The 18654-nt window shown below is 40.8% G+C and overlaps 1 protein-coding gene across 2 annotated transcripts in view; it reads left to right on the top strand.

Annotated features, from left to right (window-relative positions):
- The window catches only part of LOC141139081 (uncharacterized), a 160184-nt gene extending 144720 nt beyond the window's left edge, over positions 1-15464 (top strand). Inside the window, exon 3 of one of the 2 annotated variants that reach the window (XM_073624885.1) lies at positions 14202-15464. In XM_073624885.1, the coding sequence (XP_073480986.1) occupies positions 14202-14358 (157 nt within the window). In that variant the 3' untranslated portion in view covers positions 14359-15464. The remainder of the gene's footprint in view (positions 1-14201) is intronic. The other variant, XM_073624883.1, reaches the window with a different exon arrangement.
- The last annotated feature ends 3190 nt before the right edge of the window (positions 15465-18654 follow it).

Here is an 18654-nt window from a genome sequence, read left to right as displayed (position 1 = left end):
TCTAAGACATATAGGAAGCAAGGGGCTGGCTCAGCCCCCCATGTTCTATCTTTACGTGAACTATTGCGCATCTGGAGACTCTATTCACACAGAGCACAAGACACAGAGTTGGAAATGATGGCAGGAAGATCTCACAGATGGAGTATAGAAGACACAGGAAGCCAGGGGCTTACTCAGCCCATCATGTTCTATCTATACTGACCCTCCACCTTAAGACCGCAATATGTATATATACATGACGGCTTTGAAGTTGTTTACCGAGCTTATAGCTGATGCTATCAGCAATAGCCCCCCCGTATTTTTTTTTTCACCTGGCAATTCCCCTTCTTATAAAAGTGATCCAAGTGGCTGATTAGCCGCTGGATCGCTGTTAGAAGCAGCAGAAGGAGAGCCTCCCCATCCTGCCGCTCGCTCACCAGTGTTTCTCGGGCTTACCGTTCTCACCAGCGAGCCCGGAAGATGATCTGGCGGTTCGCACGGCTGGCCACTGAGGTGAGGAGAGACCAGATCGTCTCACCTCACCTCTATGATCTAGGAGGACTATAGCGACGTCATGAGGTCACATCCGGTCTAGGGTGGATGTAAACCATTTTTTTTAATGAAAGCGTAAGACCAATGTTTTGGCTTTTTTTGATCTGATGCTTTCAAGGGTAGAGGAGAGATCTGGGGTCTTATAGACCCCTGATGTCTCCATAAAGAGGACCTGACATCCCTTATTTCTTATTTCTATCACATTTCCTGTGATAGTAATAAAAGTGATAAAAAAAATGAAAAGGGACAGTATAAAAATAAAAAATAAATAAATAAAATAAATATAAAAAAATAAAAAGTTTTAAAGCGCCCCCATCCCCTCGTGCTCGCACGCAGAAGTGAACACATACATAGGTCATGCATGCATATGTAAACGGTGTTCGCACCACACATCTAAAGTATTGCCACAAACGTTATAGTGAGAGCAATCATTCTTTTTTTTTTTTTTTTTGTATACAAACTTTTTATCTATGAAAATATGGTGGTACAAGAGAATATTGCATATTAAAAATACAGTAAGTGATACATTGGAAATGTGTATTCAATAGGTTATAGAGCAGTATTATACAGTATCTCACAAAAGTGAGTACACCCCTCACATTTTTGTAAATATTTTATTCTATCTTTTCATGTGACAACACTGAAGAAATGACACATTGCTACAATGTAAAGTAGTGAGTGTACAGCTTGTATAACAGTGTAAATTTGCTGTCCCTTCAAAATAACTCAACACACAGCCATTAATGTCTAAACCACTGGCAACAAAAGTGAGTACACCCCTAAGTGAAAATGTCCAAATTGGGCCCAATTAGCGGTTTTCTCTCCCCGGTGTCATGTGACTTGTTAGTGTCTCAGCTGTGAATGGGGAGCAGGTGTTATCGCTCTCACTCTCTCATACTGGTCACTGGAAGTTCAACATGGCACCTCATGGCAAAGAACTCTCTGAGGATCTGAAAAAAAGAATTGTTGCTCTACATAAAGATAGCCTAGGCTATAAGAAGATTGCCAAGACCCTGAAACTGAGCTGCAGGATGGTGGCCAAGACCATACAGCGGTTTAACATTTTTATTTTTTTTATAATTGCATTTGAAAAACTGCAGTGGCATAAAAAATGGCAGCGATGGCCATTTTATTCTCTAGGGTCTCTGCTAAAAAAAATAGATAATGTTCGGAGGTTTCTAAGTAATTTTCTAGCAAAAAAATACTGATTTTTACTTGTAAATAAGAGGTGTCAAATAAGGCCTGGTCCTTAAGCACATCACAGCACAGGGCACATGATGGCAGGGAGAATTTACGGATGGAGTAAACAGTAGAAGACACAGGAAGCCAGCGACTGATTCAGTTCACCATAGTCTATCTTTCCCTGAACCATCACTTTTAGTTGTACTGACCCTTTAAAATCCTATCATATGCATCACATCCTGAGACTCTATTCACACGCAAAGCACAGGGCAGAGAGTTGGAAATGATGGGAGGGAGATCTCACTGATGAATTATCCAAGACATATAGACCGTACCAGGACATGTCCATCCAGCACCCAGGGCAAGAATGTGGAACTTCCTCCACCTCCCCCACTTCTAATGCATGCTGTAAAATGGGTGTACTATTCTACTTTCATTCTCTGCCCCATTTGCTCTGCTGCATCCAGGGCAGCTTCCCCTTCTACCCTGCATATAGGACACAAGGGCTAACTCAGTCTACCATGCTCTATCTTTACCTGAACTATTACTTTCAGGTAGACTGACCCTTTAACTGCTTCAGATCCATGCTATAGCCGAATGACGGCTACAGCGCGGACTCACTTTGCCGGGAGTATGTCAATAGACGTCCTCCCGTGCCCGAGCATCCTGCGCACCCGGTGCAGGGCGTGCGCGGCACGCTCTGTTATCAGCAAGTCTCTGAGACTCGGCTGATCACAGATCGGAGTAAGGGGTCGATCCCGACCCCTTGCCACATGATCAGCTGTCAGCCAATGACAGCTGATCATGTGATGTAAACAGAGCCGGTAATCTGCTATTTTTTCTGAAAAAAAAAGCCATTCACCGGTGGCTCTCAGAGGTGCATCAGTCCCGATCAAGGAGAGCTCCTGCCAGCTCATCTGTGCCCACCTGTGCCACATGCCAGTGCCACCTACCAGTGCACAACAGTGCTGCCTACTAGTGCCCACCAGCACCACCCATCAGTGCCCACAGTGCCACCTATCAGTGTCACCAATCAGTGCCTCATCAACAGTGCTGCCCATCAGTGTCACCTACCAGTGCCCATCAGTGTCACCGACCAGTGCCCATCAGTGTCACCGACCAGTGCCCATCAGTGCCATCTATCAGTGGTACCTTTCAGTAACACCTATCAGTGCCCATCAGTAACAGCCATGAGTGCCACCCATCAGGGCCCATCAGTGCCATCTTATCAGTGGCCATCAGTGCCGCCTTATCTATCCCCATCAGTACCACCTTATCTGTCCTCATCAGTACCGCCTTATCTGTCCCCATCAGTGCTGCCTTATCTGTGCCTATCAGTGCCCATCAGTTCAGCCTATCAGTGCCCACCAGTGCCGCCTCATCAGCGCATACCAATGAAGGAAAAAAATTACCTGTTTGCAAAATTTTATAACAAACTATGAAACATGATTTATTTTTTTCTCAAAATTTTCCATCTTTTTTTTTTTTTGTTTAGCAAAAAATAAAAACCCCAGCTGTGATTAAACACCACCAAAAGAAAGCTCTATTTGTGTGAAAAAAAATTATAAAAAATTAATTTAGGTACAGTGTAGTATGACCACGCAATTGTCAAAGTGCGTCAGTGCTGAAAGCTGGAAATTGGTCTGGGCAGGAGGGGGGTTTCAGTGCCCAGTAAGCAAGTGGTCAAACATCTATCATCTGCAGCACATCCTGAGACTCTATTCACTCTATTAAAATGCATGCTATTTTTTTTTTTGTTTAAAATTCTTTATTTTATTTATTTTTTGCCTATATCTCACATGCATTTCTTCTTCTTTCAAAATCATTTTACGATAACATTTTAGATGTGTGGCATGATGCCATAAAATACAATTAGTGCTCCATATGTCCCTTCATTTCTATACCTAGCCCTGCAGTAGTTGGCTCCAAGTACTTAGCTGTAGCCTAATGCATCCATCAGATAAAACTCAGAATCTGAGAGCGGCACTGCTCTCCTTGTTGTGTCCAGTAATTAGATGGGTCAGATAATATCACCGATCGTTGAAGAACCTGGGAACAATGGAATGTAGATCACTAACCTCACTAATGAAGGAACGTAGATGGCAACAATAGGTAACAATGTAGAAAACAGCAATTCCAGGAAAGTACAACATAATATAATTGGATCCAAAAGACGTAAAATCCATTCAGGAGATAACAGCACCATAATGGCCCATAGAGGAGAGGACCTTATCTCAGGAGGCTTCTCTTCAGTCTGTATTATTAACCCCATCCCGACTCTCTTCCTTTGGGCCAGCAAAAAGTAACATGATAAGATCTTCCTATCCCATACGGGATTTGTGATCAGTCTACATACAATCAATCGTAAACAAGCTGCTCATCATCGATCAAAGTATTAAACCACACAACACACGTGGTATTGTTTCACGCTTATTATTTTCGACTGAAAAAATGAATTGATCTATTAAAAATGATCCTTTAATTGATCTGTATTACAAGGAGTTCTTAGACACATATGTGTTTGATCGATCAGAAACAATCAAAAACCACCATGGCCGATTGATCAAGAGCTCACTAAATGATCAATTGAAGGGTCTTTGGCTTGTATTTTTTTTTTTTTGTCAGTTGTTATAATTATTCGCGTTGTATAGATATATACGTGAAGCCACCATAAAGGGAACCAGTCCAAATCTAGGTTATGTAAACATTTAAATATTCATTATTAAGTTATTGTTGTCACTTTCTTACTTATAAATGTTTAAGGCCAATTAATTCACTTGGAATATGAGTGGAGTATGAACTCCATTTTAATAATAGCATTACACTTCCTATACCTTCAGTTTATAGCTGTATATCTTAGACATGTGCAGTTTGTTTCGTTCCGAATCAAAACTCAGGCGCATTTTTCGTTATTCTGAGATTTGGATGTATCCAAAGTTCCAAATTACAATAGTAACGAATTTAAACAAATCCAAAATAACTAAATTAAAATGTAGTTATTCGATTCAATTTTGAAACAAGAATAGAATAAAATAGAATAGAAAATAAGAAAAAAAGGAATAGAGTAGAAAAGAATAGAATAGAAAAATAGAATAGAAAAAAAAACAGAATAGAATAAAACAAAAAGAATATAACTTTCTACCGAAATTCGACTTTCAAATAGAATAAATTTGAACAGAATAGATTAGAATAGCATATAACCGCCTTCCGAAACTGGAATTTCGAATAGAATAAATTCTAACTTTAACAGAATAGTATAGAATAGAAAAGAATAGAAAATAAAAGAATAGAAAAGAATAGAATATAAAAGAAAAAAATATATAATAGAACAAAATAGAATAATATAGAAAGAATATAACTGTCTTCCAAAATTTTTATTTCAAATTGAATAAATTCAAACCCGAAAGAACAGATTAGAAAATAATAGAAAAAAATGGAATAGAAAACACTGAAATAGAATAGAATAGGATAGAATAGAAAAAAAATAATAGAATAGAAAAAAACAATAGAATAGCATAGAATAAAATAAAATAGAAAAAAATATAACCATATTCTGAAATTTAAATTTCAAATAGAATAAATTCAAATTTGATTCAGTGCAACCTAATTAAAAAAAATTAGAATCAAATTTGAAAATGAATCAATGAAACGAAACAAATTCCGAAAATGAATTTAACGAATTTAACTAAAACAAAATTATTTAAATAACAAATCGAAATGAAACTAAACAAATATTTTCGTTCTGCATTGCTGTCTCTGACAGCTAGTCTCAGCAGATTTGGAGTGAGATTTGGTGATGTCACTATTGTGCTGATCACTGTTCTCCTTGCTGAAGGGGAAGCTGTACCTGAGGACCTGCATTGCAAGAATCTCCCGGATTCTGTTTCTCAATTCTATGGATCTGTGCTTCTTCCACCTCTCCTGCTGCTCCTCCTTCATCATTACCTTACTTGTCCTAAGGCGGGCAGTTCTAATGTGAGGAAGAAAAGCCTTACCTTCACCAAGATGGCCGTCTCCACCTATTGACACAGTAAAGAACAAGCCATAGTAAGTCAGCAATGGGGAAAAAAAAATCAGCTGCGGAGAGACCACAAATAATACTAGTGAGTAGTCCTTTGCCCTCAGCTGGCCCTTTCAACAGTACAGGTCCTCTTTGATACTACTGGAAAGAGGGAAAGTCAGGGTGGAAAAATTACCCTGAATCAGCTTGAGCTACAGGGCTCTGTAAACAACCTTTTTTTTTTAGCATTGAAGCAAAAGAAGACACAGGAAAGATGGAAGGCTGCACTCTGAATAAATGGCCTAGGTAAGAAAAAGTGGCTTGAGCCCGACTGCTCCCAGGACACGTCCGACACGTTTCGCCCTGCCCTAAAGCCCTAGTCATAGGAGGTCCTGGGCTGTTTCTTTTGGATTGGGTTCCATCTTTCCTTTTCCACTTGTGTATACAGAGCCAGCGCAGGCTCTCTTAATGCTGGCACCTGCCTTCAATGTAAGCAACCAGAGTATTACAGGATGACTGTCTTGGAGCTGCACCCGAAGCTTTTATGGTTCTTGGCCACAAAAGAAGACACAGGAAGCACGTGAAAAGTAACCTTAAAGCTCCTTCTGCTAAATTGTATTTTTAAGTCTTGACCACAATAAAAATTACACCCCCCTTAAAAGCGATCGATGGCTCACCGCCCAGCTCTCCTTTCCAGAGCCTCTTCCTGTGTGAATGAGGTTAATTATCCTCCCATTATTAAATATGATGGGAAGAAACAAATTATAAAGACTTTCCCTTGATGGCATTTTACGGAAAACGTTCTTCAGTTGGCTTCCTGTGCAAAAGAGAAGGGAATGTGCTTTATGTGTTGTACAAAGCACTTTGGTTAGGAGGAGATTGATAACGTCTAGGCGAGCAATTTAATTATCTCACGGCTAACATGCTTCTGAACAAGAAGCTGTCTTCCTTATCGTCATGTAGGATGCATCTCATAAGGGGAAGGGCTGTATCATTTCCAGATATCCCTGTAAAATCAACTGAAAACAAATTTGAGGGGGTCTTTTCTCTTCTTTTTACAGGCGTAACAGTGCCATGGGATAGTGAAAGAGATTCAACTATGATCAGATTGAAGAAACACTTTCTGTAATTAGAGCCCCACAAACCAAAAACACTATTTAATCATTTTTAATGTTCAAAGCAAACTCCTCCATCCATCCATATCTCCATAGATGGATGGAGAAGTTGATCTTTATCATTGATCTTTATTTTGTTGAGAAATCACTTTGATTTTTCTCTAGTATTCATAGCCACGGTTACCTTGAGTAAGGGCAGATGATGATCATTTTATTAAAATTTAATTATAATTTTAATAATAATTTAAATATTGTGATAATTTTATTACATTTATTTTAATTTAAATAATGATTTTCATTTTTGTATTAATAATTTAATTTCCATAATAATTGCAATTAATTTTATATTTAACTTGTCATGTAGCATTAAAGTGGTTCTAAACTGCCAGTAAAACACTGAGCGCTTTTGAAGAGCTTTTCAGGCGCTTTTGAAGAGCTTTTCAGGTGCTTTTGAAGAGCTTTTCAGGCGCTTTTGAAGAGCTTTCCATTCATATCACTGGAGAGAGGCATTTTTTTTACCGCCCTGCCAGCACACTGCCTCGGTGTGAAAGCATTCATCGATTTTAATTGAAATAGTTTTTCGTGAGCTTTTCAGTCGCTTTTTATAGAATGAAAGTGCCTGAAAAGCGCCTCAGTGTGAAAGGGGTCTAAGTTCTAAAATTCGTAATTTTGTTTATTCGTAGATTCGAAAATTCGTAAATCCATAAATTCGAAAATTCGTAAGTTTGAAAATCTGAAAATAAGAAAGAGAATCCCAAAATTCTAAATAAATAACTAACTCATAACAACTAACTATTAAATTCATAGGTATTGGAATTTCCTTTCAAATTTGGCTGTTAGACCCCTTTCACACTGAGGCGCTTTCACACTAAAAAAAAGCGCCTGAAAGGCTCACGAAAAACTATTTCAATTAAAATCAATGAATGCTTTCACACTGGGGAGGTGCGCTGGCAGGGCGGTGAAAAAACGCCCCTCTCCATTGAAATGAATGGAAAGCTCTTCAAAAGCACCTCAAAAGCTCTTCAAAAGCGCTCAAATGCTTTACTGGCAGTTTAGAAGCGCCTCAGTGGGAAAGGGGCCTTAGTGAAAAATGTAAAAAATATAATAAAAATAAAATTATAAAACAAATAATATAAACAAATATATGTAAAAAATCTATAATGTAAAAAAAAAATAATATAAATAAAATGTAAACAAATATAAAATGTGTAAAATGTACAGTAACACACGTTTTTTTAACTAACACTGTTAAAAGTAGAAAAAGTGTTTTTTTTTTTTTTTTAGTTTTGCAAAGTTTTTTTGTCTATGCATTGCATAAAAATAAAATCATTATTGGAAGGCAATATCACCAAAAGAAAGCCTTGCTTGTTCTAAAAATAATTATATATGTATTACTTTGTTATCCCAAAGCCAGCTCTTTACACTAAACTGCTATATTGCCCTGTCTCCTCCAACCCCCTTCCCAAGCGCCTCAGTGGGAAAGGGGCCTTAGTGAACGTAAAGAATACAAATTTATCCAAACTTCCGAATGATCAGAAATGACGAATGCCGCATTTAAACAAATGGAACGGAACAAATTAATAATAAATAATAATAATCAAAAGTTTTTATTATTATTATTTATTATTATTAATTCGTTACGTTCCATTCGTTTAGATACGCCATTCATTATTTCGGATCATTCGTAACTTCGGATAACTTCGTATTCCTTACGTTCACTAACAGCCACATTTGAAAGGAAATTCCAATACCTATAATTTAATAGTTAGTTATTATTTCAGATTTTCGAATTTTCAGGTTTTCGAATTTACGAATTTATGAATTTTCAAATAAAAAAATTAATAAAGGATAACAAAAACCGGATTCGGAAAGAAACATATTGCACATGTCTATATACCCCTAAATGTCATTTCTGTCTGCTGCTTTGTTCCTCTGCTATCATCATGAGTCACTTCTAACACGTTTTCCTGACACCAAGAGAAAAAAGGTGACAGGGGAGGGACCTGCAGCAGATTGACAGCCTCAGCTCTCTTCCTGTGTGCTGTGTGGAGGGGGGGGGTGTCTCTTCTTTCCAATCAGCTCTCAGAGATCTCCTCACTGAGCACTGCAGAGTGTAACTTTAGCTCTCCGCCTACTTTTTTCTGAACTCTCAGACAAGCTTTATAAATTCTGGACTTGGAATGGATGTAGAGGAGAGAAGACTGCTGATAAAGAGGTACAACTTATGTAGGAGGATTTGTTTAATCTCTGTGTATCATCTAAGGCCAGTCATTTCTCTGGGAATATGTGAGGGTTTACAACCACTTTAAGGCTAGATTTAAACCTCTTTCCGGATCGCTTTCAGAGGCAATTTGCAGGCAGCATGGAGGCGATGTGACACCTCCTCACTGCCTATTTTAACCCCATTTTTGCATCCAAACATGCCACAACCTTGTACATTGCATGCAGTTGCAGGGTGTTTGCAGAGCTTCCCTATTCACTTGAATGGGTCACTTTCAGTGGGCTTGCTGCCCGCTGATCGCAACGTGATTGTTGCAGGTCCAAAGCATCATGACATATAGACACCCCAGTCCACTGCCAACTTAAAGGAGGATGGTTAGGGGCTTTAAATGCCTTGCATTTTTACTGCACTCCAATGGAACATCTAAACTTAGCCTTGCTTCCTGGAATCCATCTGAACGTTACTCATACATGCAGCTGAGAAAGCCCCTCCTTCCTGCCTCCTGGGATGTATGACATAATTTGGCCTAGGCCAGAAACCAGGAAGCAACTGAAGAAATGTAAAAAAAATGTTTAAAACAAGTAAATATCATAGGCTTGCATAATGGAGCTTCAGGGGTCGCAACGGTGACTCCACCAATGCTCCAGGGGGCCCAATTGGCCTCACTGTCACATTAGGTTTTTGCGGTGGGTGGAGGACAATTAGAGGAGCCAATGCCCTGTACAGCTCGGCCTGTAGCAGCTGAAAGCAAGCTTTTCCCCCTCTCCCTGACGCACAGAGAGTCATACAGGGGATTGGTTCCTCTAATTGCCCCCCCCGCTGCACTGATCATCCTCCCTGTGCACCATCCAGGGCCATCTTTAAGGCAGGGCAAAAAGGGCCTGTCATTGTTGTGGGGCCCAAAGCAGCTGCCTCATACTTGCCAACTATCCTGGTTTAAATTCCCTTGTCTCTTGAGGTTTTAGTCCCGTGCTGTGTCCCAAAATCTCAGTGTAAAGTGCTGCTACTAATGCTGCCCTATTGTTGTGTACAGGTGACTCACCTGCAGACCCTGTGTTTATATGTAAATTACCTGCATTTATATGTAAAAAGCGGTGGCATTCATATGTAAATAGCGGCGGCCGGCAGCATTGATATGTATATCATGCCCCCCCGAGGTCATATCCACAGTAATCTCTGGCAACCAATCAACAAGTAGAAATCATGTGCTGTAACCTCTAGCAACTACTCAGTGAGCAGTAATGTGTGCTGTAATCTCTAGCAACCAGTCAGTGAGCGGTAATGATACACTGTAACCTCTGGCAACCAATCGCAATAGCTGCCTGATCTGATTCAGTAAACTGATTTCGAGTCTAGCTGCTATTCATTGTATGTCTCAGAGCAGGTGGAGAGCGAAACTGCATGGGGGGGCCCAGGAAAGGTTTTGCCCAGGGTCCAATCAATTTTAAAGACGGCACTGGCACCATCCACCCCCCCATTGCAGTGCCAATGGCTTTCCTCCTGTCCCACCAACAGCTGCAGACGGGGGATCTTTCAGGATGGGAAGCAGGAAAAGGGGCCAGCAAATAGGTAATTTACTAGCTCCTTCCTTTTCTGAATAAGCATAGTGAGTGATTTATACTGATCACTCACTGTGTTCATTCATAACTGAAACATAGTAAACTGTGTTTACTATGTATGACCAGCCTTAGACAGTTTTCCCTGGAAAAATGTCTCAGAAGGACATATCCTTAGCCGGTTCCCGACCGGCGCACGCCGATGTACGTCGGCAGAATGGCACGGCTGGGCAAATGGGCGTACCTGTACGTCCATTTGAATTGCCCGCCATGCCATTGCGTGCGCGCCGCTGGCGGCACGCGCGCACGCCGGCCGGGAGCTCCATGAGTCGGGTCGCGGGTCCCGCGCACTCGATCGCCTCACAGAGAGGACGAACGGGGAGATGCCATTGTAAACAGCATCTCCCCGTTCTGCCTAGTGACAAGTGTCACTCGATCTCTGCTCCCTGTCATCGGAGCAGAGATCAGTGACGTCACACATACAGCCCATCCCCCTACAGTTAGTCACTCCCTAGGACACACTTAACCCCTCCCCGCCCCCTAGTGGTTAACCCCTTCACTGCCAGTGCCATTTACACAGTAATCAGTGCATTTTTAATTGCACTGATCGCTGTATAAATGACAATGGTCCCAAAAATGTGTCAAAAATGTCCGACATGTCCGCCATAACGTCGCAGTCACAATAAAAATCGCTGATCGCCGCCATTACTAGTAAAAAAAAAATTATTAATAAAAATGCCATAAAGCTATCCCCTATTTAGTAAACGCTATAACGTTTGCGCAAACCAATTATTAAACGCTTATTGCAATTTTTTTTTTACCAAAAATATGTAGAAGAATACGATCGGCCTAAACTGAGGAAAAAAAATGTTTTTTTATATATTTTTGGGGGATATTTATTATAGCAAAATGTAAAAAATATTGCGTTTTTTTCAAAATTGTCGCTCTTATTTTGTTTATAGCGCAAAAAATAAAAATCGCAGAGGTGATCAAATACCACCAAAAGAAAGCTCTATTTGTGGGAAAAAAAGGACGTCAATTTTGTTTGGGAGCCACGTCGCACGACCGCGCCATTGTCAGTTAAAACGACGCAGTGCCGAATCGCAAAAAACGCTCTGGTCAGGAAGGGGGTAAAATCTTCCGGGGCTGAAGTGGTTAAGGCTACATTCACACTGACAACTAACACCGGTGCAAATTGCAGTATCTGCAGATTCTTGCTACTGTTGTGAGCTGCTAGCTACAGTCGCAGACCTCATAATAATGACAGGCAGCTACAGTTATTCGTGGCTGTCCACACAGTCAGCGATTACCTGTGATCACTGCTGGATGCTGAACGCATAAAGGTTTTTGCTTTAAATAAAGTTTACCCACATCGAGCCTAAAGCAACTTTCACTTTAATCACTTGTGAACATTGGGAATGCTACACACGCCCAAGAAGACTTCATCCATGTACAGAGGGCATGTGTAGCATGCCCTGCCCTTTTATCCCATTGCGCCTTCCCTTCGACAATTGGTGGGTAAAATCTTTAGCTGTAGCTGTCAAAAAAAGAATTGTATGAAAAAGTATTTATAAACCTTGTTCAGAGTGAAAGAACAGAGAAACAAAGTAGCTAGCATTGTTACATTTGTATCTACTCTGTTTCATTCATCTGCAGATCAAAGGGATCAGCTTCTGGCAGTTTATGATGTTTTTAGACACTATATTTAAATCTTAGTTTACCTTAATCAGCCCTGATTAGCTCTATTTTCCCTGACTCCCCTTAACTATCATTTACACGCTCTTTTTCTTATTTATAATTTTCTAACCATTAATATACGTTTTTTTCTTTTTTTTTAGGGCTGTGGAAATTAAAGATTAATTCCTCAATTAATTGTTAATTTTTTTGATCGATCAACATTTTTTTGATCAGTAGGCTGCCTGCCCTGGGGTTTCTTTGGGCCAAGCTGTGGCTGCAGCGGAGTGCTCCGCTCCCTCCTCCTCCTCCTCCTCCACTATATGTCATACACAGTCTGCGGGCATCTCCCGCTGTGTGTCTCCGAGCTGAGTGTGAAAACTTTGGCCGCACTGTGAGAAAAGTCACACCCTCCTCCTAGATCAGCTCGTGTGATAGATGCGTCATATATATGTATACAGTGTAATATTAATATATATATTTGGAAACATTTGGAAGTCTTTAAAAAAAATTATATATATATATATATATATATATATATATATATATATATATATATATATACACACACAGTATAATATTAATATATATATATATATATATATAAATGTATGTATATATATACAGTCAGGTCCATAAATATCGGGACATCGACACAATTCTAATCTTTTTGGCTCTTTACACCAATACAATGGATTTGAAATGAAATGAACAAGATGTGCTTTAACTGCAGACTTTCAGCTTTAATTTGAGGATATTTACATCCAAATCAGATGAACGGTGTACAACAGTTTGTATATGTGCCTCCCACTTTTTAGGGGCCAAAAGTAATGGGACGCTTGGCTGCTCAGCTGTTCCATGGCCAGGTGTGTGTTATTCCCTCATTATCCCATTTAAAGCACATCTTGTTCGTTTCATTTCAAATCCATTGTGGTTGTGTATAGAGCCAAAAAGAGTAGAGTTGTGTCGATGTCCCAATAGTTATGGACCTGACTGTATATATTTTTTTGTATTAATATTTTTTTTTAAGACTTTTCCAAATTTTTTGCCTATGCAAAAGTAAAGTTTGTGTCCCCCTTCCCCAGATAATGCACAAGCGAAGATATGCCTCTGGGCTTCGGGGTTCCGAGCGAGTCCTGCGGCACATCTGCGCACATGGGTCTCCCAGAACATCGGTGTAAGCATGGGTTTCCTTGTGCATGAGCAAGAAGCTATTACGAGGAGTCCCAAAACCATGCCATCTTTGCACATGTACAGAAAATCTCCTCATCAAAATCTCCTGCATATGTGCTTATGTACCCAAGGGCCCTACCAGGACCTGAAAACATGGCCAGAGATCTTCAGTGCATCTGTGAATGCGCCATAATGGAGGTACCGGGGGGGGGGGGTGAAGCCAGTAAAGAGGGGACTGAATTTACTCTTTAAGTAAAAGCAAACATAATACTGAATAAACTGACCTATAGCAGAGGTGTAAAGATTGCTCTGATCCATAGGGGGAGCATTGTAGCATCTAGAACAGGGATTCTCAACCAGGGTTCCATGGAACCGTAGGGTTCCTTCAGAAGTTGCTAGAGGTTCCTTGAGCAATGGTCAATTTCTGCCTCTCAGGTAAGGTCCCACTAATACATTGATCTTTCTAGCTATCTGTAAGGGGGTAATTCTTCCCAATAACCACAAGTGTAAGGAGCGTTCTTCTCACTGACCATCACACTAATGTATCATGAGTTATAGATTTTTAATTTTTAGCAAGGGTTTCCTGAGACTGAAGAATTATTTCAAGGGTTCCTCAGTGTTGAAAAGGTTGAGAAAGGCTGATCTAGAAGAAGCCAACCAATATGTATGCAAATCTATTACATTATATCTATTAAAACATTTGCAAATATTTTTACAAATTTTTTTTTTTTTGTTTGTTTGTTGCGTAGACTGAAGAAAAACTTTCTCATGATGGATCAGCTGCTGGACACCACATTTCACCTGGCCGAGCAACTGGACAAGGCCTCCCAAGACCTGGACCTCCTAATGGAAAAACAGCTGGAAAGGACGACCACCCTGGTCTACAGAAACAACCTCAAATCTTGACCGTCCGCAACCTCCCCCCAACGGGCCGTCCAACCTCGCTGCGACAAGACGGCCAATTCACTTTCTCTAAAAGAACTTCTGTGCTATGGATACTGTTTTGAAATCAGGAGCCATTTAAATTAGTAAATATAACCATATATGTCGTATGTTTTTTATACAGCCTTCCAGCACTGGCATCCTATCCTACTATCCCTCAATAATACAATCATGGAGGGGAGGGTGCAGGAGGACAGTGCGTCTATACAGAGAAGTAAACCACACAGGCGACAGGAATTCGATACTCTGGAGGGGGGGGGGGGTCAGATCGCATGCAGCCTGTTCATTCTGAGTTTACCCCACTTCATTAGATTTCAGAAAAAAACAATAAAAAAATAAATAAATAAATAGAAAAGCCCATTTAAATGATATAATTATCTAATGTCTTAGTTTTTCACCTGGAAAATATATGTTTTAATGTAAAAATTCTTGTTTTTAAAAATGTTTTAACCTTTATCATGATATATATTGTATAAACATGATGCAGCTATGTATACTCATATGAAAGGTTATCATTGCTAGTAGTAGTTATTATGTTTTACTGTTTCCACTCTCTGGAGGAGATTTACTAAAACTGGTGCAGCTGTGCATAGTAACCAATCAGCTTCTAGGTTTTATTGACAAAGCCTGATCGAACAAACTTGAAGTTAGAAACTGATTGGTTCCGATCAGGTTCTGTGTGCACCAGTTTTAGTAAATCACCCCGTCTACCACAGTGGCGGCAGCTCATATGGGGCGCAAGGGCGCCGACCACCTAATCCATGCGCCTGGCCCCTAATCTCCATGCAGGGTGCCAGACGCATGGATTTCAATGTTTGTTTTTCTTTTTTTTTTTTTTTGAAGCACATGATTAGAGCCTGAGGCTCTAATTGGCTTCAAAAAGGGTGGGCTGAGCCCACCCAGTTGTGTGACATAATTAATATTTGCTAATGTCCTCCTGTTTCTCCTCCCAGCCAATCAGGAAGTGGGTCCTGAGACCTGATTGGCCAGGAGTCCTTGGCCGCGAGTCCTAAATCATGATTGGCCAGGAGGAGAAGTGACCGCAGGGAGTCGGGAGGAGGCACAGGGGGGGAAGCCTCGACCTGGATGGGGTAAGTGCGGGGCTGGCGGGGGGCCTGGGGGGCAATGGGCGAGCAAAGCAGCGAGCGATCGAACGAACGAGCGCCGGGGGTGGGAGGTGGTTGGCTGGCTGGGTGGGGGGCCGCACCCCCCCAAGAAATTAGAGCACCAGCCACCACTGGTCTACCAGTGACTGCCCCAAAACAATGCAGTTCAAGGGACATATCCGTCAAGCTCATGGAATGTTTGGGGGGGAAAATGTATTGAAAAGCAAAATTTAACACAGTGAAGTGGATTTTAAGTAAGTCCAGTGAGAAGAAATGAATTTAGTTGATCAAAATAAATGGAGCCAAGGAAGTGGGGGAATTTTTTTTTTTTTTTTTTTCTCGTTTTCAACCAGTTCAATTGTATCTAAAGCCAAATCTCTTTACTTTTCATTTTGTATAGAGTAGGAAAGGACTGGAATCACTGTCAGGTTTTATTCACCATCTCTATTTCTCCTGGTTACTTGTCAGTGGGAATGAAAGTTAGGGGAAAAAATCCAAAATTTTGAGTTCTCACCATAAAATGGATAAAGATGTATTCTACTAATGGGGAACATTTGGTTGGGTAACAACTGTCTAAGAGAGGATTTTCCTTACTTCAGAGAGATTTCCCCTCATTCCTGCTGTGCCTCCAAGACAGGAAGTGAAAGAAAATATCCCCAATGAGGCTTTGATACCAAAAAATATTGACAAGGGGTCCTCTTCCTCTTTGCCTCTTAATATATATATATATATATTACTCTGTGCAGGCCAATCAAGTTCCTCCAACCCAAACTCGCTAATCCATGTCTTTATGGACCCTGCTTTGTGCACTGGCACAAATCATTTGGTGGAGGGGAATTATGGTGTTGGGTTTCTTTTTTAGGGGTTGGGCTTGGCCCGTCCAGTGAAGGGAGCTCTTGAGGCATCAGCATACCAAGATAATTTGGACAATTTCATGTTCTCAACTTTGTGGGAACAATTTGGGGATGGCCCTTTCCTGTTCGAACAAGACTGTGCACCAATACACAAACAAGGTGCATAAAGACATGGACGAGCGAGTTTGGGGCGGAGGAACTTGACTGGCCTTGAGTCCTGACCTCAACCCGATAGAACACCTTTGGGATGAATTAGAACGGAGACTACGAGCCAGGCCTTCTAGTCCAACATCAGTGCCTGACCTCACAAATGTGCTTTTGGAAGAATGGTCAAACATTCCCATAGACACACTCCTAAACCTTGTGGACAGCCTTCCGAGAAGAGCTGAAGCGGTTATAGCTGCAAAGGGTGGGCCAACTCAATATTGAACCCTACGGACTTATGCCCCGTACACACGGTCGGATTTTCTGATGGAAAATGTGTGATAGGACCTTGTTGTCGGAAATTCTGACCGTGTGTGGGCTCCATCACACATTTTCCATCGGATTTTCCGACACACAAAGTTTGAGTGCAGGCTATAAAATTTTCCGACAACAAAATCCGTTGTCGGAATTTCCGATCGTGTGTACACAAATCCGACGGAAAAAGTGCCACGCATGCTCAGAATAAATAAAGAGATGAAAGCTGTTGGCTACTGCCCCGTTTATAGTCCCAACGTACGTGTTTTACGTCACCGCGTTCAGAATGATCAAATTTTCCGACAATTTTGTGTGACCGTGTGTATGCAAGACAAGTTTGAGCCAACATCCGTCTGAAAAAATCCATGGATTTTGTTGTCGGAATGTCCGATCAATGTCCGACCGTGTGTACGGGGCATAAGACTGGGATGCCATTAAAATTCATGTTCTTGTAAAGGCAGGCCTCCCAATACTTGTGGTAATATAGTATATATATATATATATATATATATATATATATATATATATACTGTATATATATATATATATACTGTATATATTGTAAGGGGAGCATACTGGTATTGACAACGCTAACCATGCATGAGACAGGGACACCCAGGAACAGTCCAAGCAGGTTAGTCCTGTATTCAAGCAAGGCAGCAAACAATCAAGATGGCTTTGTACAGCATGTCCATAGAATATACCTAGCAAAACCTCTAACTAACTTCATGTCAGATCCTTAGGGGTTCCTTGAAACCAGCAGGTAGCACATGAACCTTTTTAGTGTTTTGTCAGTACTTGGCCTTTTGACCCAGCAGCAAGCTTCCATAGCAGAGAGAAAGAGCCCTGAGCATCAGTCAGCTTTCGTATATAAAGACCTGAGGACAGCTGAGACTAGTAAGGAGGTCTGGCTCCGAGGGACAGGGAGGCTTTATCCTACCCAGAGCTCTACAAAGTCTCTGGGCTCCAGGACCAAGAACAGATTCCTGCATATCAGTCACAAACCCAGAAGCTCCAAACCATGTGTAGGTGGCAAACCTAGGTTACACATACAAACCATCTGCAAGCCTGCCAGCCATGGCCTTACTGGGGGACAAAACCTGTGTGATTCAACAGATTACAATGAGGTCTCCTGCAATGCCAGACAGGGCTTTCTTTTGTGACAGGGCTGTTTAATCCTCCAGACTGGATGAACAGAAATGCAAACCCTTTGGAAGGTAAAAAGGTTCTAATATACTTTATGTATTTCATGTGTGCATTTAGCTATTTGCTGTGATTAGCGAATTTGATATATTGAAGATTAGTTTCCGTTAATCGCTTTGGTAAAAAAATTGTTCCTTCTAAACTGATTCCCTGCCGGGGCTCCTATATACTCATATATGCTAGCAATATCTTGCCACTCAATGTCAGATAAGCGTCTATCAAGTGTTTGGACAATCAATCTCGATGACGCATTGGGAGCAAAAGAACTCTATGACGATTTGCACATATTGCATTACGTGGGAAGCTCGTCAGGCACACAAAGGTTTTATTCTCCTTAAGGTAAATGTTGTACTATACCTGCCATGTTTTTTCTTCACAAATTCATCTTTTCATTCCATATAAATGCAAATCTGCAGTGTGAATTTACCGGCCTTATGAAAGCACCAGCAATGACAAATCAGATTTCATTGTACATCATGTACTCGCCGTAATGTTATGTACCCATTCATCCAAGGGAAAGCAAGAACACAGCGCCGGGAATGGATGGAGGTGTGAATAATGGGCCCATTGTATGGGGGGGGTTCACAATTGCTGAAATGTTAGCAGTCATTGGAAAAAGAGTCAAAGCTAGTAAAAGT

This window comes from Aquarana catesbeiana, linkage group LG04 (assembly GCF_042186555.1).
Source record: "Aquarana catesbeiana isolate 2022-GZ linkage group LG04, ASM4218655v1, whole genome shotgun sequence".
NCBI classification, from domain to species: domain Eukaryota; kingdom Metazoa; phylum Chordata; class Amphibia; order Anura; family Ranidae; genus Aquarana; species Aquarana catesbeiana.
Note: the sequence above shows the minus strand (reverse complement) of the source record. Positions and strands in the feature narration are given on the sequence as shown.